At 41.2% G+C, this 27,703-nt stretch overlaps 1 protein-coding gene across 1 annotated transcript in view; it reads left to right on the top strand.

Moving 5' to 3' along the window:
• Window positions 1–27,703, top strand: part of LOC135219519 (uncharacterized) — a 189,724-nt gene that overhangs the window by 129,505 nt on the left and 32,516 nt on the right. The window contains exons 25-31 of the mRNA XM_064256349.1: window positions 8,650–8,843; window positions 8,916–9,108; window positions 9,192–9,262; window positions 9,365–9,457; window positions 9,551–9,731; window positions 20,152–20,261; window positions 20,372–20,588. Of these exons, the coding sequence (XP_064112419.1) occupies window positions 8,650–8,843; window positions 8,916–9,108; window positions 9,192–9,262; window positions 9,365–9,457; window positions 9,551–9,731; window positions 20,152–20,261; window positions 20,372–20,588 (1,059 nt within the window). The remainder of the gene's footprint in view (window positions 1–8,649; window positions 8,844–8,915; window positions 9,109–9,191; window positions 9,263–9,364; window positions 9,458–9,550; window positions 9,732–20,151; window positions 20,262–20,371; window positions 20,589–27,703) is intronic.

Here is a 27,703-nt window from a genome sequence, read left to right as displayed (position 1 = left end):
CTACACCACGGATGCTATGGCTATAGATTGGAATGTATGGAAGAGAATTTACCTTTTTCCTCCAGTGAATCTGCTTCTGAAAGTCTTGAACAAGCTCAGGACCTTCAAGGGTCACATTGCACTGATAGCCCCCAATTGGCTCAAGAGCAATTGGTTCCCTCTACTATTGAAATTAGGACTCCGGCCTCAACGGATTCCCAATCCCAAACTGACTTCTGTTGGTTCAAACGTGGACTGTCCGCTTCCTCAAGAATTCGGAAAGCCCCAACTTTATGGACTTAATGAAGTTTGCAGCTCAGAAAGATGCTAACATAGATCCTCAGAACATCCTGTTCTTAGAATCTGACAAATGAGAATCGACCTTGCGTCAATATGACTCGGCAGTTAAGAAACTAGCTATATTTTTAAAGGACTGATGCACAAACCATGTCCACGAATCTGGCTATAACCTTTTTCAGAACCTTGTTAGAGAAAGGTATTGCAGCTAGTACAATCTTCCAATTTGGTTTTAATATTGATCTAACAGATTTGTACTTGACCCAGGACGGTCTCATGGTTCTTAAACGATGTCCTTAAATTGGCTTCTGACACTAATAATGACTCGTGTAATTATATAACCCTCTTAAGGAAAACATTATTCCTAATAAGTTTAGCCTCAGGTGCCAGAATTTCTGAACTGTCGGCCCCCTCTAGGGAATCGGATCATATTGAATTTCTCCCTACAGGAGAACTACTTCTATCACTAGATCGTCAGTTTCTAGCAAAAAATGAGGACCCACAAGATAGATGGGCCCCATGGAAGATTGTTCCACTTCCTCAGGATCCATCCCTTTGTCCAGTTAATGCTCTAAGAGCTTATTTAAATAGGACTACCCTGATATCTTCAGGCCCCCTGTTCATTAGGGAAAAAGGCGGAACTATTTCCCTAAAAGCGATTAAACAGATTTTATATTTTATAAAACAAGCTAACCTGGAATCCTTTCAGAGGGCACATGATGTTAGGGCAGTAGCCCTCCATTAATTATTTTCAACATATGAATTTTGACGATCTTAAGAAGTACACAGGCTGGAAATCTCGGACCGTATTTAAGCGCCACTACTTGAATTCTTGAGAGGCCTTAAAACTTCCAGCAGTGGCAGCCGGAAACAGTTTCCCCTGACACTGCATAATTAGTATAGTTATATAGCCTATATCTCTTACATTCCTCTCTCCTACCTGCCTCACTAGCATTCTAGCTGTACCTCTGTTGTTACCAGGTTCATAATTTACCTTGGATAGCACTTTGTATATATGTATCATTTGTATTGTATATATGCATGTATCTGGGTCTGATTTCCATTGTGATGGTTTATTACTGATGTGTGTTATTTGAATCTCTGTAGGTTATTTAACCTCGCTATGTAGATAAGTTAGTTTAAGGATCATTGAAACTCTAGAACAATTGTAATTGTTGTTTGTGATCTATTTACATTATAGTAATTAACTCTAATTGAGTTTTAATTCACCTGTAATTTTAACTATCAACATTTTCCAAGCTGGTAGAGCCAATTCTCTGGCACTATTCACGGAGCGACACAGGCTGAGCCCAGAAAAGGGATTTTGACGAAGGAAAAATCTATTTCTGGGCAAGGACCTGTGTCGCCCAGTGAAATCCCACCCGGCTTTTTCTTCCACACCCCTCTCTTGGCCCAGCTTGGGTACTATCTACAGGAATGAAAACAATGGGGCTAGTCGTCGTCGTAGCGGGTAGCGGGGCCTTGCATTGGCTCCTCGGTAGACGAGGGATATTGAGGAAGGGAGAACCTAAATGGCAAGGGACCTCTGGTAGTGGCTTCCACTCGCCCCAGATACCATACCAACACCTTTATTAAGGGTGAGCGAGCCAGTCTATTCTGGCATGACTACTAGTTTTTTCTCTGGTAATTATAGCAATATTTTACCTTAGAAATATCCACTAAAGGAAGTTTTCATACAATCAACTTACCTGTCAGATATATACATAGCTAAGACTCCGTCGTCCCCGACAGAAATCCAAATTTCGCGCCACTCGCCACAGGTAGGTCAGGTGATCCACCGGCCCGCCCTGGGCGGCAGGACCAGGAACCATCCCCGTTTTCTATCATATTTTCTCTGTCGCCGGTGGTATCAACATTGTTGTTATTACCTCCTGACTTGGATTCATTTTCAACCTTTGATCAACGTTTTTCGGCTTTTTGGTGACTTATTTGGATCGTGTTTTGGCATTCGCTACTGTGGACTGTTTTTGGAATAACTCTTTTGGATTTTTCTCAGATTGTCTGATTCTAATGTGAGTGTGAGAATGTGTGTGAATGTAGGCTGCAGGGTGAGGATACCGAAAGCTTCGGTTGATCCTCACACTGTATGCCGTAAATGTAGGGGGGTTCAGTGTTCTGCTATTAATACTTGTAAGGAATGCGAGGGATTGAATGCAGAAAGAGTGGAAGACTTTAACTTCTTATTTGAAGAAGTTAGAGAGGGATAGAGTTAGACGGCTGAAAGGTGTGAGTTCAAGGCCTATTGAGCCTTTCACGGATAATTCTAATCCTACTGATGTGGATTCTCCCTATATATCTCATTCTCAGAGTGCTTTTTCGGATTCGGCATCGGAAATCGCCAATCTGAAAGCTACTATTAGAGACATGAAGTCCAAGATGGCTGACTCCAAAGGTAAGGCTAGTGATAGTGAGCATTTCAGTGAAGTGAGTTCTCCCAGTGTTGTGGAGGGGGCGTTTGATCGTCCCTGCGACGCTCCCAGGCCTAGACCTCTTCCAAGCTCCCATGCCAGAGGAGAAGGAAAGTCGAAAGCCTTAAGGAGGTCGTGGGGAATCCCCAACGGTCAGACGTCCCTTCAGCTAGCTCTGCTTCATGGCAGGCGGCTCAAGGGCGCTATAGAAAAAGCGTCTTTCGCGAGTGTTTCTCGTCCTCTCCCTCTCCCTCACCTAAACGAGGGTGGAAGGAGTCGAACTTGTCGAGACCGCTGAAGTGTCATATGAAGCCTGACATAGATTCGAGCCCAGAGCGCTTCTCAGATGACGCTCCGTCTGCTATTAAGAAAGCGAAGGTGGCGTCAGCGTCACCTGACGCTTGCGAGGAAGTACCCCTTCATTCTTCTTCCCCGAGTGATGACGAAAGGCGTCATGCACTAGACGTGGGAGAAGCGTCAAGAAAGATAATTATGGCAGTTCAGGAACAACTGTCATCTCTTGTGGGAGTTTTAGCGCCCCGTCGGAAGGACGTGACGCTTCCAATTAAGAAGTCTCGTCCTCTCTCACCTGCTCAAAGAGAAGCGTCAGACAGACATGAAACTGCTAAACGTCTTGCAGAAGCTTCGAGTTCGAGAGCTAGAACGGGGGCTTACGAGAGTTTCGTAAAGCCAGAGAAACGTAAGACGTCTTTTAGAAGTGAAGCGTCATTGAAAGCGGATCTTAGACGTGACGCTCCGTCCAATATTGTGACGCCAAGTAGGACGCCTTTAGAGAGCGGAGCGTCTTCCAGGCGCGAAGCGTCATCAAGACGTCAGCAAGAGACGTCAGCCAGGACGCTCGGAGAACGGGAAGCGTCATACAAGGCGTCTTCTAAAGTTCAAGAGAAGCCGGAGCTTGTGACGCCTTCCAAGTCTTTTAGAGCGGGAAAGAGGAAGGAGATAATCATTCCCTTAGCCCCTCTCCTATTAGGATTTGTCTCCTCCAGAAGAGGAAAGTTCAGAAAGGAGAACGGAGACTCAGATAGATCCCGAGTTGGAGGAAAACTCGGATGATGAATATCATGGAAGAGAGGGTCTGTCCAACTATAAGGTTTTGACTACCCTGTTTCTTGAGGAGTATGGAGACGAGTTGACTCCTGCTGCTCCTCCTTCTCACGCTCGCTCTTTTCCAGTGCTAAGACGAAGAAGCCTTCGTCTTTTCTAAAAATGAAACCCACCATCTCGATGAAGAGGGCATTACACGCCTTAGACTCATGGATGAAGTCTAAGAAAGACTTAGTCAGGACAGTCTTTTGCATGCCTCCAGCAAGATTAGCTGGGAAAAGAGGCATATGGTATAAGACGGGTGAGAATTATGGGTAATCGCTCTCCCTTCTACAACAGAGGCAGATTTTTCGACTTTAGTTGACGCTTCGTCGACAAAGTCTCAATTCAGCACGAATTACGTGGGGTATTTCAGAACTGGATCATCTCCTCAAGGGACTCTTTCATGTATTGGAAGTCTTCAACTTCTTAGATTGGTCCCTTGGGGTGATGTCCAAGAAAGCCCATGATTCGGAAGGAATCGAACCGGAAGCCCTGTTATGCATTTTGTCTTGCATTGACAAAGCGGTACAGGATGGATCTTTTGAAATCTCTTCATTATTTGGAGCAGGTCTTTTAAAGAAAAGGACGGTGTATGGCGCCTTCTTAACAAAGGCAGTCTCGCATGCTCAGAGGGCAGCTCTACTGTATTCGCCTCTTTCTGACTTTTTGTTCCCTTCTCAGTTTAGTGAAGGACGTTGCTCACTCTTTAACTGAGAAGGCGACTCAGGATCTTCTGACGCAGTCAGCTAGGAAGAAGAAACCTGTTTCTGCATCTGACAAGAAAGGACCTAGTACATCAATGCAGCCCTTTCGAGGTGGTCCGACCTCCAGACCTCCCGCAAGAAGGAAGGCTCCGGAGAAGAGAGGTAGGTCTGCCTTTCGTCCCTTTAAAAGGGAAAATGAAACATCTCCTCCAAGCACCAGTAGGTGCCAGGCTCCTGGGATTCGTGGAGGCCTGGACACTGATAGACGCAGACGCGTCTTCATTGACTATCATAAGGAAGGGATATCGTATCCCTTTCCTGAACACTCCTCCCCTAACGTCAATACCAAGGGAACTATCAGCCAAGTACAAGGACCCTGTGCTGAGGGATACTCTTCGATCGATGGTGGAACAAATGTGGGACAAGAGAGCGATAGAACTAGTACTGGATCAAAACTCCCCGGGGTTTTACAATCGCCTTTTTCTAGTGGCGAAAGCCTCGGGAGGCTGGAGACCAGTACTGGACGTCAGCTCTCTGAACAAATTTGTTCAGAAGGAGAAGTTCTCCATGGAGACTTCTGCTTCAGTCCTAGCGTCATTACGACAAGGAGATTGGATGGTGTCTCTAGATCTCCAGGACGCCTACTTTAATGTCCCGATCCACCCTTCATCGAAGAAGTACCTCCGTTTCATGACGGGGGGAAGGATCTTTCAGTTCAGAGCCTTGTGTTTCGGCCTGTCCACAGCTCCTCAGGTCTTCACAAGCCTGATGAAGAATGTGGCGAGGTTCTTCACCTCAAAGGAGTAAAAATATCTCTGTATCTGGACGACTGGCTCATCAGGGCCAGATCAGAGAGACAGTGCTTGGAGGACCTAATGTTAACTCTAGATTTGATCAAAGCGTTGGGATTGCTCGTGAACCTCGAGAAGTCTCAGCTGACCCCCAGACAAGACCTAGTCTATCTGGGGATTCGGATGGATTCTCGGGGTTTTCGAGTTTTTCCTTCGCAAGAGAGAATCGCAAAAGGTTTGCGAATAGTCTCTCTCTTCTTAGAGAAGGAACAAACGTCAGCGAGGGAATGGTTGAGCCTTCTGGGACGCTTTCCTCGCTACAACAATTCTTCCCTCTAGGAAGACTACATGTACGTCCGCTTCAATTCTTCCTCAAGAGGTCTTGGAGCTGGAAAACCGGACAACTGTCGGACGTTTTTCCCATTCCAATGGAGACAAAGTCACACCTACAATGGTGGTTGCTCCCTCTGGAAGAGAACAAAGGGATCTCTCTAAGAACACAGAACCCAGACCTAGTGTTGTTCTCCGACGCGTCGGAGAGAGGTTGGGGAGCGACATTAGGCTCAGAAGAGGTGTCAGGCACCTGGGAACCAGCACAGGTGACTTGGCACATAAACTGCAAAGAGCTCTTCGCCGTACATCTGGCTTTGAAGAGCCTAGAACCTCTGGTATCAAACAAGGTAGTGCAAGTAAATGTGGACAACACCACCGCACTTGCCTACATTCGGAAACAGGGAGGGACGCACTCCTCGTTCCTTTACGAGCTGACGAGAGACCTATTACTTTGGAACGTCTCACAGAATATCTCCCTACTGACAAGGTTCGTACAAGGAGTAAAGAATGTGAGGGCGGACAGGCTCAGCAGGAGGAACCAGGTCCTTCATACAGAATGGACTCTACACGAGGGAGTGTGTCTCGATCTCTGGTCTCTGTGGGGCTCCTCATGTGGATCTCTTCGCAACATTCATTTCAAAAAGGCTCCCAGTGTTTTGCTCGGTCGTGGAAGATCCAAGAGCACTTATGGTAGACGCCTTCCTGCTAAATTGGTCTCGAGTAGACGTTTATGCTTTTCCCCCATTCAAAATCCTGGGGTTAGTAATGAAAAAGTTTGTGGCGTCAAAGGAGACGAGGATGACGTTAATAGCCCCTTTTGGCCGGCCCAGGATTGGTTCACGGAGGTGGTAGAGTGGATCGTAGACTTTCCAAGATCCCTACCAAGAAGGACGGATTCTTCTCGGACAACCACACTTCAAGAGGTACCATCAAAAACCTCCCCGCTCTCGCTCTGACTGCCTTTCGACTATCGAAAGACTTGTCAGAGCGAGAGGCTTTTCTCGCGAAGTGGCAAGCGCGATCGCGAGAGCACGCAGAACCTCCACTACGAAAGTATACCAGTCGAAGTGGGAGGTATTTAGAAGGTGGTGTAGAGCCAAGAAGTTGTCCTCCTCCTCTACCTCTATAGCGGAAATTGCTGATTTCTTGCTATTCCTGAGAGTAAAATCTCATCTAGCCGTATCCACAATAAAGGGATACAGAAGTATGCTCTCGGCTGTATTCAGGAACAGAGGATTAGATCTGGCAAATAACAAAGATCTCCACGATCTCATAAGATCTTTGAGACTTCAAAGTCTAAGGAACCAGCACCTCCGAACTGGAACCTGGACGTAGTCCTCAATATCTGTCATCGGATAGATTCGAACCTCCTCATCTGGCATCGTTTAGAGACATAACTAGAAAATGCCTATTCCTATTATCTTTAGCTACGGCAAAGAGAATTAGTGAATTACAAGCTCTGCAGGATAAAGTAGGATTCAAGGGAGACTCGGCTATTTGCTCGTTTAAGACCTGTTTTTAGCGAAAAAGGAGAATCCCACGAATCCTTGGCCTAAGTCATTCGAAGTCAAAGGAATGTCGAGTCTCGTAGGCAGAGAAGCAGAGAGGTCTCTATGCCCTGTTAGAGCGCTGAAGTTCTACCTTCAGAGAAAGCGTCCGTTGGGAGGCTCTAGACAAGGTCTTTGGTGCGCGGTAAAAGACCCCACAAGACTGATGTCCAAGAATGCTCTGGCGTTCTTTGTAAGAAACGTCATTACGGACGCTCATAAGGTCTGTCCTGACGAACAGTTACATCTACTGAGAGTAAAAGCTCATGAAGTAAGAGCGGTTGCGACGTCTCTCTCGTTTTATAAGAATATGTCGCTTAAAAACATCATTGATACGACATATTGGAGATGCAACTCAGTATTTGCATCTCATTACTTGAAAGACGTACGTGTGACGTATGAGAAGTGTTTTTCTCTAGGTCCTATCGTATCGGCAGATACGATTCTGGGTACGGGAGCCGACACCAATCCTTAAATGTATATACTGTTCTTCTTTTTGGATATGGTCGAGAGTCTCTTCGAACAATGGAGGACTTAGGCTCGCACGGGCGGCCGTCTATGTTGTTCAGTAAGAGAATTCTTGTCATATCCAATTAGTTGGGTATAATTTTTTTTTGAAAATTATGTATGTGTGCGTAGTGGTTTTTGAGTTACGGTTGTTGTGACGAGTTCGGGGATAACTCGTAACAATCCTTAGTTCTAACATATGGTTAGGATCAGGTGGTCGGGATTGGTTGTGTGCTCCTTCATAAGGTGTATTGTCATATAAGTGGATCAGCACCCATTGACAAAGTCCTTTTAGGCTCTGCCGAGTAAGTGGATAAGACCCCATCGGCAGACCCACAAGAACTCTTGGCCATAGATCACATATCTCGCTAAAGTTTCTTGAGGTGATGCAGACTACTGGGCAAACACCCACGAAGTCTACCACCTATCAGGTAGGAACCAAGTTTTATTTATACCTACAACATATGTTGTTTACCTGTCTATTCCATATAGTAGCTGTCTCTTACCCTCACCGAAGGGTGCCAATCAGCTATGTATATATCTGACAGGTAAGTTGATTGTATGAAAATGATATTGTTATGATACAAAGTTTCATACATACTTACCTGGCAGATATATACAATTAAAGGCCCACCCAGCCTCCCCACAGGAGACAGGTGGAAGAGAGAAAATATGATAGAAAACGGGGATGGTTCCTGGTCCTGCGCCCAGGGCAGGCTGGTAGATCACCTGACCTACCTGTAGCGAGTGGCGCGAAATTTGAATTTCTGTCGGGGACGACGGAGTCTTAGCTATGTATATATCTGCCAGTAAGTATGTATGAACTTTATTGTATCATAACTATATCATATTTCACTGGGCAACACTGGTCCTTGCCCAGAAGTATTTTGCCTTTGTCAAAATCCCTTTTTTGGACTGATAACTTTGATGCAGAACAATGATTTTCTTCTTACAGTGAAAGAGTTGTATGTGAGTGGAGATGTGGATGGCGTTAACATTAATGAGCTACAATCAAGAGTCCTGTTGAAGAATTCTGCAGTCCCTCAAGTTATTGATGGCAGATTATTGGTAGATCGCAATGTGGAATTCTTAGGAGGATTGACATTGGAGACTGTAAATGGAAAGAATTGGACAGAGCATCTCAATAATGTAAGTTTTTAATGATTTTGGTAATTGCTGTATTAAACTTGTGTACATATCCTGATGAATTGTATCTTGCAGGTTGTGACCTTGGATTACAGTGGTTTGATCAGTGGACGCAAGATCTTTACACAAGGTGTTGATATAGTGGGAGACTTTAATCCTTCTACAATCAATGGGATTAATATTGATCTTCTAGCCTCTAGAATTTTCACACGCTCTGGAGAGCAAATTATAAGTGCCTATTACACATTCAACCAAGATGTGAATGCTAGTAAGTACTTGTAAAATTTGCTGTATGAATAGTGAATAAACTCCTTGTAAAAAATTTTTAATCCATTCCTTCAATTTTTCCAGAGGCTTTATTTGCACCTGTCATTGATGGAGTTGATATGGCTTCTATTCTTCTTGTTGATATGGTGGGAAATGTAAGTAAGTCAGGATGCTTTATGGGTTTAATTCTTGATGAAAGGGTTAAGATGTCAAGTTTTCATGGTTTTCACTTTTAAATATTAAATATTGTTCATCAGGTGTCTGGTACAGTGACTTTTACGCAAGATGTAAATCTCTTGGATGGTCTGGTGTCTGATCATTATGTTCTTGATGGATGCAATCTTAAAGAGGTAAGAAATTTATTGGTAGCATCACAATCATTTGGTGATTTTCAAAGTTTCAAAATGTGCCATGTTTGATATTAATATAAGTTAATCTTTCAGCTTCAGAGTGGTGCCATTATTACTGACAAAGATAAGGTGGAGATAGGGAGTGATGTAACAGTGGGTAGGTTGGTAATTAAAGGCAGTGCCAATTCTGCAGCTGGTATCTTTGCTGGTGCTCAAGACTTCAATAACTTTATGGACAAATTGGTATTAAAATCATCAAACCAGATCATAACTGGTAAGTGATAATTTAGTTACTATATATACAGTGCAAATGATAATTTTAGTCTTGGAGGAATCTGCCTAGTTCAGCTGCATTGTAAACCAGTAACATACAGTGGGTCTTGAAATGTGTAGGTGATTCTGTGGTGTAAAAAGCAAAGTGCTGTCTTGGCTTGCTTTATTCATTGAAAGTGGATTAGCAACTGCTACAGTAGCTTTGCATGTGTTGGTAACAAATACTGCTTATATATGTCCCTGAACTTGAGAACCTCATCTCCTTGAATTCATTACATGCAGAATACTTTCAATTCAGCAAAAAAATTTTAAGTAAACTAGACATGGCTTATCCTAAAACTGAGGTACCTGCCTGTCTTGTAATAATGACTTGCGATTACTTTGAATGGTTAGAATGTTTCTTAGATTGCAGTACTAAATCAAAATATCTTCATGTTGAGTGTAATTTGAGTGTTTTTGCTGTTCAATTATTTAACTGAATGTTCTAATCAAACTAGGGTCAAGTTTGTGTAATGGTATCGCTCATTTGTGAAAATTTTTCTAAAAGGGATTTTGACGAAGGAAAAATCTATTTCTGGGCAACCACCTGTGTTGCCCTGTGAAATGGTTCCTTTGATACTACTTCTTAGGTATAAATATTGCTATTCATCCTTGAGAAAAAAGAAACTATAATGCCAAGTTAAATGGCTCGCTCACCTCTAATAGAAGTGTGTGTATAGTAAAGGAGCGAGTGGAATCACTACCAGAGGTCCCTTGCCATTTAGCTTCTTCCTTCAACAAAACCCCCAACTACGGAGGAGCCGTGCTACAGCTCCCGGTACCCTCTACTACTACCGTGAGCGCCTGTGACGTCATTCCTGAAGATAGCCTCCAAGCTTGGGGTAAGCTGGGTGAGGACAATCTAACTACAGGGTGGGGTTTCACAGGGCGACACAGGTCGTTGCCAGAAATTAGATTTTTCTTTCGTCAAAATCCCTTTCTGGGCTTAACCTGTGTCACCCTTGTGAAATAATACCAGAGAATGCTAAACACCAAGCTTGAGGGACAGTACAGATAATTAAGAAGGTAAAAACAAACACCTGTAAGGTTAATAGTATAATGATCAACTTAAATTACAGTCTTACAATTAAAAGTTAATATTATGAACCCTTAAACATGGGTTAGAACTTAAAATTAATTAGCCTACCAAACAAGCAAAATATATGCAGGGTAGGCATAAGACAGGATAACAAGTTGACTTATACATAAACAATGGAACTGAATCTCAAACGAGAATGATTAACATAACAGCAATACTCAAGGTAACACAATTACATAGAGGCGACTAAACTAAGTAAGGGTGCAATGGGGCAGGCAGAAGGGAAGGCTACAAGAAAGTTATAAGAATTAAGAGTCAGGAGAAACTGTTTCCAGCTGCCACTGCTGGAAATTTGAGGGCTTCCAAGGGTTTTAGGTAGGTTGTTTGAAAACTGAGATTTCCAGCCTGTATATTTCTTAACATCGTCAAAATTCGTATGTTGGAAATAGTTATTAGATGTGGCCACTGCCCTAACATCGTGGGCCCGAGGAAAGGACTCTGGGTTGGCCTGTTTATTGAAATATAAAATTTGTTGCCTGATCCCTTTTAGGGAGATTTAAGTCTTCAGGTCCATTGTTCATTAGGAAGGAAGGTGGTACAGAGTTTTTCTACCTAGGTAGGCTCTTAATGAGTTGACAGGACAAAGAGAGAGGTCTTGAGGTAGTGGTAGGATTTTCCACGAGGACCATCTGTCCTGTGGATCTTCATTTTTGGCTAGAAAGTGGCGATCTGGGGATAAGAGGACTTCCCCTGAGGGGAGGAACTCAATGTGACCCGGTTCCCTTGAGGCTAAACTTAGTAAAAATATGGTTTTCCTCAGGAGAGATATATAATTGCAAGAGTCATTGTTAATGTCCAAGGCCAGTTTGAGGACATTTAAAAACAGAGACTGATTTAGGTCTCGTTGATGGTCTTAATCTAGCAAAAGCTTTTGGTATGGAGGTAAAGTACGAATCCATAAGATTTATGCTAAAACCAAACTGGAAGATCTTTTTGAGAGCTGATTTGGTCGTAGTGATAGTGCTTGCTGCTAAACCTTTCTCAAACAATGATCTGAAGAAAGTTATGGCTAGGTTCGTTGTCATGACTTGAGAGTTTGAATCCTTAAGGAACTCTGCTAGTTTCTTAACAGACGAGTCCTATTGATGCAGGGTAGATTCCCTTTTATTTGATTCCAAGAATGAAATATTCTGGGGATCAATTTCTGCATTCCTCATAGCTGCGAATTTCAGAAAATCCATAAAGTTAGGGTTTTCTGTATTCTTGAGGAAGCGGACAGTCTGAGTTTGCACTAACTGGGTTAGTTTGGGGTTGGGAATCCGTAGGGGCCGGAGTCTCTACTCTAGAAGTAAAGGGAACCAATTGCTCTTGGGCCAGTTGGGAGCTACTAGAGCTACTTGGCCCTTGAATGTCCTGAGTTTGTTTAAAACTTTCAGGAGAAGGTTCACCGGAGGGAAGAGGTAAATCTTCTTCCATGTGTTCCAATAGAGGATCATTGCGTCTCTAGCATATGCTAGAGGATCGAGGTTGGGTGCTACGTAACAAGGGAGTTTGTGGTTTGACTCCATGGCAAAGAGATCTACTTGAAGTCCCGGGGCTTGAAGACTGATCCAGTTGAACGAATTCCTGTCCAGTGTCCACTCTGATTCCAACGGAACGGAGCGAGATAGAGCATCTGCTACTACGTTCTTGACCCCTGCCAAGTGAGTGGCTGACAGGTGCCATTTGTTCTTGTTTGCCAGAGAGAAGATGGCTATCATGACGTGGTTCAAGTGGCTTGACTTGGATCCGCCCCTGTTGATGCAATGTACCACCACTGCACTGTCCAGAACTAGTTTGAAATGAGAGTTCTTGGGCAGTCGGAGTCATTTCAGTGTGAGAAACACTGCCATGGCTTCCAGTACATTGATATGTAGCTGACGGAATGTTAAAGACCAAGTTCCTTGAACTTTTTCGTGCTGAGAGTATCATCCCCACCCTGTTAGTGAGGCGTCAGTGTGGATCACTAATGATGGAGGAGGAAATTGTAGGGGAATTGCTTTTGATAGATTCTTTGTCTCGGTCCAGGGGCGGAGACGTTTCCGTAAGATCGCCGGGATAGAGGCTAGTTTGTCCCGTGATCTGCAATTCGCTTTTGAACGCCATACTCTGTTTATATCCTTGAGTTTGGCTCTTAGCAGAAAGTCTGTGACTGATGCAAACTGGAGTGAGCCCAGGATCCTCTCCTGGCACCTCCGTAATGTTTGTTGTTGTTTGAGAAATTGCTTTGTAGCTCTTGCTATTTCTTTCCTTTTCAACGACGGAATCGATAGTGTGATTGCAAGTCCCACTGAAGGCCTAACCACTGGAATCGGGACTCCGGTGTTAGTCTGGACTTGGTTTTGTTTATTTGGAAACCTAAATGTTCCAGAAATTTGATCACTTTGACCGTTGCTTCTTTGCATTCTTTGGGGTTCTTTGCCCAAATAAGCCAATCGTCCAGATAAGCCACTAGCATTATTCAGTTTCCTTAGCTCTTGCACTACTGCTTCCGCCAATTTGGTGAAAATCCTGGGGGCTATGTTGAGCCCGAATGGCATTACTTTGAAGGAGTAGGATCTGTTTCCTAGTTTGAAGCCTAGGAATGGACGGAAGTGTCTGGCTATGGGAACATGATAGTAGGCATCTGTAAGATCTATAGAGGTTGTGACGGCCCCACGGGGAAGTAAGGTCCGTACCTGCGAAACGGTCAGCATCCTGAACTTGTCCCATCTGAACTTATACATTCATTGCGACAAGTCTAAGATGATCCTTCGGTTTTCAGAGTCTTTCTTTGGCACGCTGAACAAGCGTCCTTGAAATTTTAAATTGTTGACTCTTGAGACTACTCCTTTGAGAAGGAGGTCTTGGGTATACTCTACTAATTCCGTTGTTGGTGCTTGATAGAATTTGTTGGTTGGAGGAGGGCCCTCTAGCCAACTCCAACCTAGGCCTTTGGTTACTATACTCTGTGCCCAGGGGCTGAACCTCCCCCGCTGGCGGAAGAGGTACAGTCTCCCTCCTACCTTGGGGCGCTCACTGCTGGCTTGCCGAGGGGCGGCCACCCCTTGCTCCTCGGAAGCCTTTTCCCCTACTTGTAGCCCTGCCGGACCCTCTGAAACTAGAGGCACCTCTTGCTCTGCTACCTCTCGTGAACCTGTTGGAAGGCTGAGGCTGCTGTGACTGTGGGGTCAGGACAAGGTATTGTTGTTAACCCTTAGAAGAGGAGTGTTGTTGCCCTTGAGGTGTTTGGACCGCTTGGACCAGCATCTGCCGAGGGGTCTGGAAGGGCAAGAACTTCCTTGGTTTCTTCTTAATCCTCTGGTTCGAACCAGAGGATTCCTGTTTGTTTAGGTACCAGCCCCCACCTGACCTTGAGGCACTGGTTCACTTTGGATGCCTCATGTAAGACCTCCGCCACCACTGGTGCTGGGAAGAGGTCCGTCCCCCAAATTGAGGAAGCTATTAGTTTGTTTGGTTCATGGCGGATGGTGGCTTCCGCCAGGACATGCTTCCTACAATTCCTCCTGGCGATTAGGAAGTTGTAAAGGTCACACTGCATGGTGTGCAGCAAACCTTTAGCCATGACTTTGAACAATGGCTCTTGCTGGTTAGAGCAGTCATTTCGGCCATCGTCATGAAGTCTCTCGCTAAAGAGTGGTGGCGCAGTCAGCCTTAAGTTTCCCTACCGAGAAAGTTGGTACTGCTCCCTCGAAGTAGGCCTCAGAGCCTGGAACCAGGAGAGAGGTGGGTTCTGTCTCCCGGAGTTAAGACAAAGGCTCGTCCTTCAGGGCTGCCTGAAACGTTGCTTCCACTACCTTAAGGGTAAGTGGTAGCGGACTACCTTCCACCGGAGTAAAAATGGTGAAGGGACTCCTAAAGGCTGTGATGCGAGTATTCTCTCACCCCCACTCTTCTCAGCAGAGTTTGTTGAGCCTGTTCCCTAGGAAGGATCACGGTTTCCTTGGGAACTTTGTCTTTCATCATGGCTGCTTCCGTCAGGCGGACGTAGCCAATGAATGGGGGTTGAAGGTTCCTGGGAAAGAACTCTAAGTCTTCCAGCCTTTGAGTTCCAATGCCTTTAATGGTCAGCATCCCGTTGACGAACGGAGTATGTGAGGCAGGCCGCCTTGAATTCAGGCAGTTGGCTAGTCTGGCATTGGGAGAGGAGAGGGTGGCATTGCCAGAGGAGTCCCTGCCGTGATCGTGGTCTGGATCCCGGCGAAGGCGTTCTCTTGAGCAGCCAGTCGTTCCGCCAGGGATTGAATTGACTGGCCGGATGACGCAACAGTACTTGAGAGCTGGGAGAGTACCTTGCCAACCTTATCTACCAAGGTTCCCACGATAATCCCCATCTGCTCTAAGATTTGGCAGAGAAGCTTTCGGGATCGAAAGGGGGCACTTGAGCCCGATCCTTTAGAGACTTACGTTTGGGGGACCTCGACGCTGACGAAGAGGCCGCCCTTGATCTGACTGTTCCGGGGTGGGGAGCCGGAGTAACAGCGTCCGTTAAGATGGCCGATTTCTTAGGGAGGGACTTTTTCAGTTTGTCCACGGTCGACTTAACTTGGGGATCACTGTAGTGACCTTAGGGTGAACAGCCCGTTGGTCTTCAGTGAAGCCCCGAAAAGAGGTAGAAGAGGAAGGATCAGTAGGAGATGGAGAAAGGGAACTCAGGAAAGGGCCCTGAGAACCCCCAGAAGCTGCCCCTACTGCACCCTTACCTGTGCCCATGGGGTCTACTGCCATGGGCTCAACGTCGAGGTTCATAGCCGCGACGTCTTCTGCCACATCCTCTGAGAAATCCCCATCCTGGAGGGAGATCATGACTTGGAGGTCTGATAACAAAGGGGCGGCCACTAGCGGGTCTACCACTGATCCCTTCTTGGTCCCAGGGAAGATTAGATCAGCCATGTCCTGGGCGAGGATGTAGGGACGGCCTTTTGAGTTCCAACCAAATCCTCCCACCCAGGCTTTGAGGGTCACCAAGGCCTCCTTCTCTTCATCGGAACCCTGTAAGAAAGATCTAGAGTTAGGGAAGAAGGGGACGTAAGGATCGTGACTAGAAATATATTGACTGAATGTGTCCACCTTGTGAAATATAGTCCGTATCGACAAGTATACCAGTTATTGAATGCTGACGGAGATAGGAAAACTTACTACTAAAGATGCTTCGCCTACTAGCATGTAGCAGGTTTGGCAACATGAAGGGTGCCAAACGATTAAGTCCTCCACCTTCACTGCACAGCTAGCATGGGAGCGGCAGACTATATGGCCGCATGGGTCTTGCAGTACAGCACTGCACCCGATCTCCTGGCAACACAAAACACAAAGGATACAAGAGTACCATTGGCAACCTCCGGGGAGGTACCTATGTAAATATCCGTGGGTGCCGGAGTGGAACAGACGGATAGGGTTCTACGTATAAGTGGCATGCAAAAAAGGGACTGCCGGAGTGAGCTCTAAAGCTCACACCCGTATGAATAAGGACTTAAAATAAAGGGGGCATGCACTTAAAAATAACGTAGAAAATGGTTACAGGAGGAATAGCCTCTGACTCAGTGTTAAGCTCGCTTAGTTATATGGGTAAAAATAAACTCCTTCGGGCCCGGAGTTGTGATTACCGAGCGAGAGGGGTTCAGCTCCCTGGGTGAGAGCCAAGGATGGAACATGAGGCAGAACTATGACTCCCGGAGTAACAGTATAAAATAAATTAAGCCCTTAAAATAGTGTTACAGAAAAACATCATATCAGTGGGTGCCCGTGTGAACTATCCTATGTGGATAGGCTCCCAGTGAATCCCTCCCCCTTGGTTGTCCGGTGGGTACGGAGTATTACCGCCGGACTAAAACTGGGGGGAGGGTAGGGAGGTAATGGTGGGGCAGGGGAACCTTCTAACCTCTGCGGCCAATTAAGGTGGGAGGAGGGAGGGGGAGAAGGTCCCAAGCCCCCGAGACACGGGACTGTGAGAGAGCACCAGTAGGGGGAGCGTCCCTGCTATCCCTATGAGTCACCCCCTCTAATGCAGACTCTGACGCTAGTTATGAGCAGCGAGTCATCACCCGATGGCGTGGGTGGCAAGGTGTGGAGGGGGGGAAGAAGGGGACGGGGAGTGGACCCCGTGACCAGGTGGCTCGTCGTGATCGACCAGCGACCCTCCTAGCCAGGCTATAAACACGTGGTGAGGAAGGCCCATCGAACAACAAAATGGTCGAAATGACATAGTAATAAACTGATATATATATATCTATATATCTCTATATATATATCATATCATATATACTCTATATATCACTATAATCTATATCTCTCTATATCTCTCATCTCTATATCTATCTCTCTATCTCTATATATCTCTATCTATCTCTATATAACTCTATCTAATCTCTATATATCTATCTCTATAATCTATTTCTCTATATATCTCTATCTCTATTATTCTATTCTCTAATTATATCTGTCTCTATATATATCATCTCTATATATTCTATTCTATTATTATCTATCTCTATATATATAGCCATCCTATCTATATATCTATCTCTATCTATCTATATCTATCTATCTATGATATTCTATATATATCTATATATCTATATATATCATATCTCAGTATTACTCTATATCTCAGTTTTACTATGTCATTTCGACCATTTTGTTGTTCGATGGGCCTTCCTCACCACGTGTTTATAGCCTGGCTAGGAGGGTCGCTGGTCGATCACGACGAGAGAGAGAGAGCGAGCTAACACTGGGAACAAAAATTATATGATAATATAAAGTCCAAAGGTGTAGGCTAATCGCCAATCCGAAGATTGGGGTATGTTAGCCTAACCTAACGCCTAGGTCAGTGTGAATAAGGAATAGGCTAATTGCCAATCCGAAGATTGGGGTATGTTAGCCTAACCTCACACCTAGGTCAAGTAATACTATCTCAAATAAACATAGGACTAGAAGTAGGACAAGGGGGAACAATAGTTCTGACTGGAAAACTCCTAACGAACGGAAGGGCAAAGCTAGGCTAAGATCCGAAACGTGCAGTCGGAGTGTGCCCCGTGAGGGCCTAACTAACAAAGCTAACTTCATGATATAATATAGTAACTATATCATAAAGTACTGCAAAAAGGCGGGGGAATCTCTAATGGTATGGGAGACCAAAAGAAAAAACCCCTACCGCCATGCGGTCGGAGGAGCGGTCGGGGCCGGTGAAGCTCCGAGAATTCCTAGATAAATAGGTAAATAAACATAAAATATGATCTGAAACCCAAGGCAGTACTTAACTTAGAAGCAGAAGCGGAAGACATCTTGAAATGCGTCAAAAAACCTTGAAAAAAGCGATCGCACAGCACAGTGGAAAAAACTTGTGACGATGGCGGCTATCAAAGGAATGACGTCACAGGTGTCGGAGGCGCTCACGGTAGTAGTAGAGGGTACCGGGAGCTGTAGCAGGGCTCATCCGTAGTTGGGGGCTTTGTCGAATGAAGAAGCTAAATGGCAAGGGACCTCTGGTAGTGATTCCACTCGCTCCTTTACTATACCGACACTTCTATTAGAGGTGAGCGAGCCATTTATCTTGGCATTAAATTTTCTTTTTTCTCTAGGATGAATAGCAATATTTATACCTAAGAAATAGTATCAAAGGAACCATTTCACAGGGCGACACAGGTTAAGCCCAGAATTTTTTTTTTTTTTTTTTTTTTTTTTTTTTTTTTTTTTTTTTGTCAGGATATTTACTTCTCACATCTGTGAGTAGTAATTTTCAGCTTGATTGGCAGTCCCTGGTTTACGGCGGGGTTCTGTTCTTGAGACGTGTCGTAAGCCGAAAATCGTAAGCAGCGACATCGTCAAATCTTCAAAAAATCCCAAGAATAACTTATTTTTAATACTGTGTGTTTAATACTGTGTTGAAAACTGTAAACTGCATTTTTATTGCATTTTAAATGAAAAAAAAATTTTGAATATTCAATATTTTGCCTTTTTGGAGTCCTATTTAACTATGGATCAGCATTATAAATATTGCAACCCTGGAACATGCATCATGAACCAGGAAATAATTTGATGAACATAATTGAAAAGTCGTAAACTCTGAACTGGGAACGCTGTAAGCTGTAACAATCCTAAACCAGAGACTGCCTGTATTGTAGTGTTTGGTAATTTTAACATATAGGTGGTAGATACTTTCAAGTAGAGACCTCTTATTTCTTGTGAACAAACTTTAGGTAGCTAATATACCTAGACTAGGGTGATGAATATTTGTGAGAATTCCAGTTTAAAGGAAAGTATTATAATTTCCTTACTAGAGTTGACACATGGAATGACTGGAGGCATGGATCACATGGGGGTGTCCCTTTGAAGGTAGTTGTGCTTATTAAACATATTCATTGCTGTTAAGTTCAGTAAGTGAAAATTAAAACCATTTGCTGATTACTTCCCATAACTATAGTATTGGAGAAAACAAAATATTACATAGTAATTGAAATTTTGCATAAGCAAATATCTCCTGGGAGACATTCATAAGCTGCCATAAGGGCTAGAAAATGGGAGTGAGCTCTGAGAGAGGTTGTAGAAGCTTTTCATGAAATCTTGTTGTAAATTAATGATAGAAATGTTGACGACATGTTAATGCACAAAATAGCAGTATAAAAATTCTGGAATAAGAACATGCTTTAATCAAATACCCTATGTTATTGCCAGAGTATAAGATTTGGTACAGTTTATAGGGCACTAGAAAAGCCAGAGCTATTCTTTAAGCAATAAACATAACATTTTGATATACTGAAGTAGTTTTAAATGGTGGTACCTACTCATTTTTAGAATAGTAGTAGTTACATAGCTGTCAGTCTATCAAGTATGAAATAGCTGTACCTTGTATGGACAGTTGATATGATGCACAAGTATTTGGAGTCAATGCAGGTATGGTTTAGCAGATATTTCTTTGAACTTTTGATAAAGAGCTTGGGTACTAAACTGTTTGGTTACAAATTGAAAGCTAATAAAATTTAGATTCTCAGTTTGGCCATAAATCTAGTGAAGTTTTTACTGCTTTAAAAACTGGTATCAATGCTAAACCAGGTATGCAGAAAATAAAAATTTGCTTTCTATTAAAATTTATGCAAGTATACTACTAATCATTAATTTTAAGCATTTTAGTGGCTGGTATTGTTGAATAAGGGGAAGAAGCAAGGCTTTTTACCTAGCTGGATGGATATATTCCAGGTGAAATAGTAAATACTCTCCTCTGCAATATAATTAAAGGATAATTTACTGGTCAGTTTGGGTTCAAAATTGACAGTAACAAAAGATTTATCTTGCTTTTTAATACTTTCAGCCCCAGTGCAGTTTGGCGATGTAACAATAGACAACTTGAGTGTGCAGTCAATCAATGGTATTGACATAAATGAACTACTGAAACAAGCTGTTCGTATGGATGAAGATAATGTAAGTAGGAAGTTAAGCTGTTCATATGAGCATGTTCATGCAGTGATGAGTGAAGTCTGAAGTACAGAAGAACACAGTTTTGATAGTACACTTCTGTATTTGTCCTCCAGGTAATTAACTGCGATTTGAGATTCACCAATGGCCTGAGGATTGGAAAGCTTAGGGTGAGGTTATCAGTCTCTGGACGTAGTGGTGGCAAAGTGTTGGTCAATGGTTTGGATATTTCAAATATAGCTGCCAGGGCAGTTCTTAAGACTGGTGGTACAGTCTTGATTTCTGGAGTGAAGACTTTCTCAAATGGTTTTATTGTAGATAATCTTGTTGCAGGTAAGTAAAGTTATTTTCCTTGAAGGGTTCCAATTAAAATCTAGAAATTTCAGCAAATCATATCTTGCACATTTTTTAATTGATGTGAATGCTGTGCATGCAAGAAATCCTATAACGTCCAAGAAACTTATGAATAAGCAATAAACATCCAAGAAACTAATGAACAAACTATTTCATAAACTAAGCTTGACTGGTAGTGCAATGAGAATTGTAGGTGATGAAATTTAAATGCAGATGGTGAAGTAGTAGGCCAATATAGTGGTGCTACTGAAAACTTTTAGTACATATATAAAAGTTTGTAATCTATAGGGATTAAATGTAAAGGGGGTTTTAGCATACACAGACTAATCTTGAAGATATGTTTTAATTAACTATGAGATGGAAAAAGAACTGGTAAACAATGCTGTCTTGGCTAGGTTAAGATAATTTTGTAAATTAACTGGTTAATTTAGGTACTTGTTGATGCTCTTATGTAGTGTATGGACGTGATACTTTTCTTCAGGTTTTTCGCTCTGTCATTGGATCATGCATATGTGGGGCTTCACATACCATTGTTGATAATCTTGCTGCCTGGTTGCCTCAAGTGGTGCTTCAATATTCTGTGAATGGTGTATTTGCTTTCCCTTGGTAAGGTTTGGCTGTTTGTAGTTATATTTTCAGATTCAATGAAGCATGTAGGCTTTATTTGTAGGAAATTCGGCCAGGGGATATACTTCCAAAGTTTAGGATGCCAGTGCTTGATCTTAATCCACAGTATTCCCAGACAAGTTAATTGTGATAGTTTCCGGTGATAAGAGATGGATTATGACAATGATTTCTCTTATCTGCTATGCCTACAGGGCTTCCATTCTAGTGGTAGTCTTCTTGGCATTGTCAATATTTGTGGCTTCATTTGTTTTGGCTTAATCTGTATGAGGATACCCCCTGTAGTTGTGCTTCATTCTTGGAGGTTGGTTTGTGGTCTTTGGCAGTTGCCATGTCAGCCACCCTTATTGGCCTGTGATCAGACCTCTGTTCTAGTAGTTCCAAATTCTTTCATGGCTTGAATCTCCCTTTAATATTTGTCACCCCTCAAGAGTTTTATAGTAAATTCTGACATATTCCAGTGTATATAGCTAGTCATGCCGTTTGACTGTGGTTGGTTGTAATTAGCATCTGGGCATGGACCATTTACTTCTAGATAATATAGGAATGCTCCTTCCCAGTTTGCCTTAGTGTTGGCATAAACTGGCACTAGGACAAACTTCACTAAAGTCCGTTCCCTTAAGCCATCCAGTGAACACAAATCTGCTGACTATGAAATAGAAGAAGTTGAACAAGTTACTGATGAAAGATCCAACAGATGTCCAACTGTAACGGCATATGGGAACGGAGTGGGAAGTGGGTATTATTCCTGAGCACAAGTGTGTCTATTCTAATATCATTAAGAAATTTACCATCAGGTTTTTGTTAATACCAGGTTTGTGTAAAATGTGCATTTAAGGAAAAATACAAAATATTATGAGAATAGAAGTGCTTAGGAAGTCTGTTTATGAATTAGTATTAACAAGATTATCCATAGTATTTCCAAGATTGGATAATCTTAACAGACATGACACTCTACAGGGTAGATTGCTCCAAAGAATCCATGCATCTCAAAGCATTAACCATTTAACGCCAATTCGACGTATTAAACGTAGACGAAAATTCTGTCGGGTGCTGAACAGATGTACGAAACTTCAACGAAAAAGAGTGTTTAAAAATTCGCGGACTAATCCCACGCCTTGGGGGATGCTGGGAGTTCACAGATAAAGCTGTTTTGTTTACAATTGTTACCTAGGCGCGCAAGCGTGAATTTCTTTCTTCTCGCACTAAAAAGCATCAGCGACACATCTCTGAAATTATTTAGTCACTTTGACATAATTTTTGCACCATTTTATATTAGCCATTACATATTTTTATATATGAAAATGTGTGCAATTTCATGTAGAATACAACAAATAACTCATGGTTGTAGCTTATATCAGTTTTGAAATATTTTCATATATCACGATAAGTGCCAAAATTTCAACCATCAGTCAAGTTTGACTCTACCAAAATGGTCAAAAAATGCAAATGTAAGCTAAAACTCTTATATTCTAGTAATATTCAATCATTTACCTTAATTTTACAACAAATTGGAAGTCTCTAGCACAATATTTCGATTTATGGTGAATTTATAAAAGATTTTCCTTACCTCTGCGCAGTAACTCTTCTGAAAAAATCAAATTTGTTAGTCATATTGTCGTAATGTTTGCAGAGTTTTATATTTGCCGTTACATAAAGTTTTATATATGGAAATGTGCGCAATTTCATGTAGAATAAAACTAAAAACAACCCATGGTTGTAGCCTTTATCAGTTTTGAAATATTTTCATAAAAGTGCCAAAATTTCAACATTCAGTCAACTTTGACTCTACCGAAATGGTCGAAAAATGCAATTGTAAGCTAAAACTCTTACTTTGTAGTAATATTCAATCATTTACCTTCATTTTGCAACAAATTGGAAGTCTCTAGGACAATATTTAGTTTTATGGTGAATTTTAGAAATAAAAATTTTTCCTACGTCCGTGCGGTAACTGCCGAAATCATAAATTTTTTCCCCCGATTGTCATAATGTTTGAACAGTTTTAAGTTAGCCGTTAAATAGTTTTATTTAAAAAATGTGCGTAATTTCATGTAGAATACAACAAAAATAACCAAAACCCATGGTTATAGATTTTATAGGTTTTGAAATGTTTTCATATAAGTAAGAAGTGCCAAAATATCAACCTTCGGTCAACTTTGATTCGACCGAAATGGTAGAAAAAAGTAATTGTAAACTAGATTTATGACATTTTAGTAATATTCAATCATTCAACTTTATTTTGCAACAAATTAGAAGTCTAGCACAATATTTCCATTGAGGTGAACTTATGAAAAAAAAAAATTTGTCCGCGCGGTAACTCGTCCGAAAAAAAATCAGAAATTGTAGAGTCATATTGTCGTAATGTTTGCACCATTTTAAATTAGCAGTTACATAAAGTTTTACATATGAAAATGTGCTCAATTTCATGTAGAATACAACAAAAAACAACCCATGATTGTAGCGTTTTTCAGTTTTGAAATATTTTCATATACATAATGAGTCCCAAAATTTCAACCTTCGGTCAACTTCAACTCGACCGAAATGGTAAAAAACTGCAATGGTAAGCTAAAACACTTAGTCTAGTAATATTCAATCTATTACCTTCATTTTGCAACAAACTGGAAAAGTCTAGCACAATATTTTGATTTATGGTGAATTTTTTTTTTTTTTTTTTTTTACATCCGCGCGATAAGAATTCATGCATCATATTGTGATATTTTCTGTGTTGCTTTGATAGTTTTAAGATTTGTTATATACCAAAATCATCGCAATTTAGTGTACAATACAACAGAAAAATAACTAGCTTTAACCGTTTTGTTCACAGCGCGTTTTGTATACAATTATATATGAATTTTATTTTGCATTGTCATATATTCCAATATTTATAGTATATGATGATGATATTTTTTTCTTATTTCTGATGGTTGCATACTAAACTTCAGGCAATGACCAAAAAAAAGGAGCCAAAAATGAACTCTTAATCTTGAAAATTAAGCGTGCTGTGATTTTTGGAAAACAAAAATTTCTGCTTCGGTGCTCACTCGCGAACGCTGCCGGCATACAGGACACACTTTCGGAAATACCCGCTTGGCGTTTAAGGGTTAATAAGGAAGAGAACTACGTATGTACTTTCTTACACAACACAAAAAAAGTTCTTGAGCTATTTAAGGTTCTTAAAGGTTTTAATGTTTATATATGCTACCTAGTCAATGATAGCCATATTAAGACTGATCAACATCCATTCACATAACACTAGTTTGCTATGAGCACAGTTGAAACGAGCTAGTAATATTAAAGAACACTATAAATGTGAAGTTAAGATTCCTGCTGTTGACAGGACTGGTTTACAGCTTTTTTTCGGGGGTATAGAGTTGCTTAAGTCAGTAGCAGTAAATGGTAGGGTGCAGAGTTACTGGCATTTGTCAGTGTCCCAAGTCACTTCCTACCAAAGGTTTTGAGTGGTTCTTAAAGTAAAAACACCATACAAACAAACCTACCAAAGGTTTGGGTAGTCATCCTTAAACCTTTGGTAAGGACAGTTATATTAATTTAAAAGGTGTGGGCACCTTAATGTTTGTTGATTAATAGTATGATCATGACATTCAACACAATCACAATTGGACAAGTGAAAGAGAATTAGATTAACTCACATAGCATTTTTGTTGCTGTAACATTGCACTGCCAATAAAACTGCCAAACAATACATTAAAATCATTAGCTAATTCTGTTAACTACCACGTACACAGAATTTCTCTCTCTCCTCTCTCTCTCTCTCTCTCTCTCTCTCTCTCTCTACTCTCTCTCTCTCTTCTCTCTCTTCTCTCTCTCTCTCTCTCTCTCTCTCTCTCTGTCAATTTTTTTTCTTACTATTTTTCTCTTGCTTCTCTTGATATCTATTTAATGAATATAAGTGAGTGCATTGGTGGAAGTACATGCAGCCCCCAGTTACCATTGGTATTTGTTACCAGCATTTCAGTTTACAGCGCCTGTTCAATATATTCATAATTGGGTTTTCATAAAATACAACGTAATGAACATGCATCTTTTCCTTCGCCCTTTAAAGTTATCCTTTACTTTGCTGTATCTATTAATACTGTATGTAGCTGTATTACTGTTGTATTATAAAATTCAAACTCATCAATCCTGTTTTGGTATGGAAAAAACTGCTGAGAGCAGAGGTAAGATTATTTTGCCATATTTAATTAGATTCACAGCACTTTTCTTGGTTCTATAAAGTGTAAATTAATCTTCTTTTCCTTGGCTCTTTCATAGATATGCTTTACTTCACTGTATCCAATATAATACCGTATATTTCGGCATATAAGTCGACCGGAAGATACGTCGATCCCCCCCCAATTTTGAGCAAATTTTTATAATTTTAACTAATATCGGGTATATTGGTCGACCTATAAAATGTGAGGTCAACTGTACGCTCAAAATAAGCAGCAGGGTAAAACGTATCTTAAAATAACGTGAATGTTGTTACGGTACACATGTTGCTCTACTTACCATATGAAATACAGGTAATATACTCTGTAGATTAACAAATCTGTGTAATATATAAAAGATGAATACCGGCAAATATGATTAGAAAATCTGTGTAATATATAAAAGATGAATACCAGCAAATATGATGAGAAATGACGAAACGAAAGAAGTTACTGGAGTGTAATGTCAACAAAGAAAGCGCTAACTAACGCTGCATAACAGCCTACGTATATATGTATGTACAAACTGCCACTCAAGTTAATGTTTTGGTTGGGTTGTTAAAAAGACGTGCTGGTATTTTATTATTATTTTGGAATATTCCTTGACCATTGGTCCTTCTATGGGATAATGTGAAAAAAAGTGTAATAAAGTCCTTAAAAAATGCAGAATATCTAATGCAATGGATGGCACAGAGGAGGATCTCCTGCTTGAAAGTGACGACGAACCTGCATTTGATTCACCAGATTCAAACTGCGATCCTTGTGATGAAACCGTGAATGATAATTTTTGATAAATTGTTTAATTCAAGTGATGATGACTAAAGTCATTTTGAAGGATTTTAAATACATATTAAATAAAATTTTTTATCTTATTTCATGTGATAAATAGATTTCATGATGATTTTTTTGAACAATACCCCGGTAAACAAAACTGTCGGTGAACGCATCCCTCTCAATTACGGTACTACAAATGGCTACGCAATGTTCACATTTGCTGTGCTTTTGGGGTTTCTTCAATTTACTTTTTTTTCATTTTATTCAAGGTAATGGATGTTCTAATGTATTATTGTCATATTAGTGTGAAATGTTTTTAATACTGGTATTTACATATAGTTACCTCAACAAGGCTGTCATTGTTATTAGCCAACTGTAAAGCCTGGATTCCTGTACCGATATGCCAAAATAATAAAGATTAACTTTTTGCTACAGTTAGATAAGTAGACCCTAATTTTGGCATGATTTTATGGGGCTAAAGGGTCTACTTAAACGCCGAAATATATGGTATACAGTATTACTATAGTACAATTATAAAATGCGAACAAAGCAATAAATTGCTTTAATGCATACTATTATAAAATACAAAGCAATAAATGTTTTAGTTCGTTTTCGAAAAAACACTAGGTGGAGGTAAGACTATTTCATCATATTTTACTAGATTCAGAGAGATTTTCTTGCTTATATTTAGTCTGTTAATCTCTAAGAAACTATTGAAGAGAAGATTATTATTGTTTGAAGTTTTTAAAAGTTGAAATCTGACTTGTCTTGTTGTGAACTAGATTAAGTTCTATTTTTAGTTTATAGATGTTGTCTGGTACATGTCTTTTGTGCAAAAAACTAAGATTACATTCGCTATTTTCATCCTATTTCACAATGAGATTTACATATTTATCTTTTTACTGGCGTGAAAATGGCAGTAGAATGTGTTGTTTCATGGCCAGGGTTTTTATAAACTAGTTTTTGTCTACATAACAATGGTAATTTTTTACTCATTGGCCGAAATGCAAGCAAATCTTGACCAGGTTCGGTTCAGTAGTTGTAGCAAAAAAAACATTCAGTTGTAAATGGCTGTAGTGTTTAAGCAACTATTTTAACATTACTAAACATTCCTTTTATTTACTAACGATACATTTATTATTCACAATGTTTTTATTATGATACTTTATTATTCTTTCTTTTTTAACTTTGCAAGAAGGTATGAGAGATGGAGGTAATGTTAGCATTTTGAAGTAACATCTTTTTCTTTCTCATACAGTAAGTTCATGAAATCTGACATTAAGAATATGTAGAACTACCATGCAGACCGTAGTAAACTGTTACTGAAATTCCACATCATTTTAGTGAGTTTTTACATGTCAGGGCAAAACATTTGGCCATGACACTGAGGCATCGTTAAGTGTAGGCTCTAGGGCACTCTAAGGTAGATTGTGGTGCCCGTTGACTTGAATTTCTGGTGGTGACCAATGTTGGTTGACATCAGGACCC

This window comes from Macrobrachium nipponense, chromosome 1 (genome assembly GCF_015104395.2).
Source record: "Macrobrachium nipponense isolate FS-2020 chromosome 1, ASM1510439v2, whole genome shotgun sequence".
Classification (NCBI taxonomy): domain Eukaryota; kingdom Metazoa; phylum Arthropoda; class Malacostraca; order Decapoda; family Palaemonidae; genus Macrobrachium; species Macrobrachium nipponense.
This window is presented reverse-complemented; position numbering and strand designations above follow the sequence as displayed.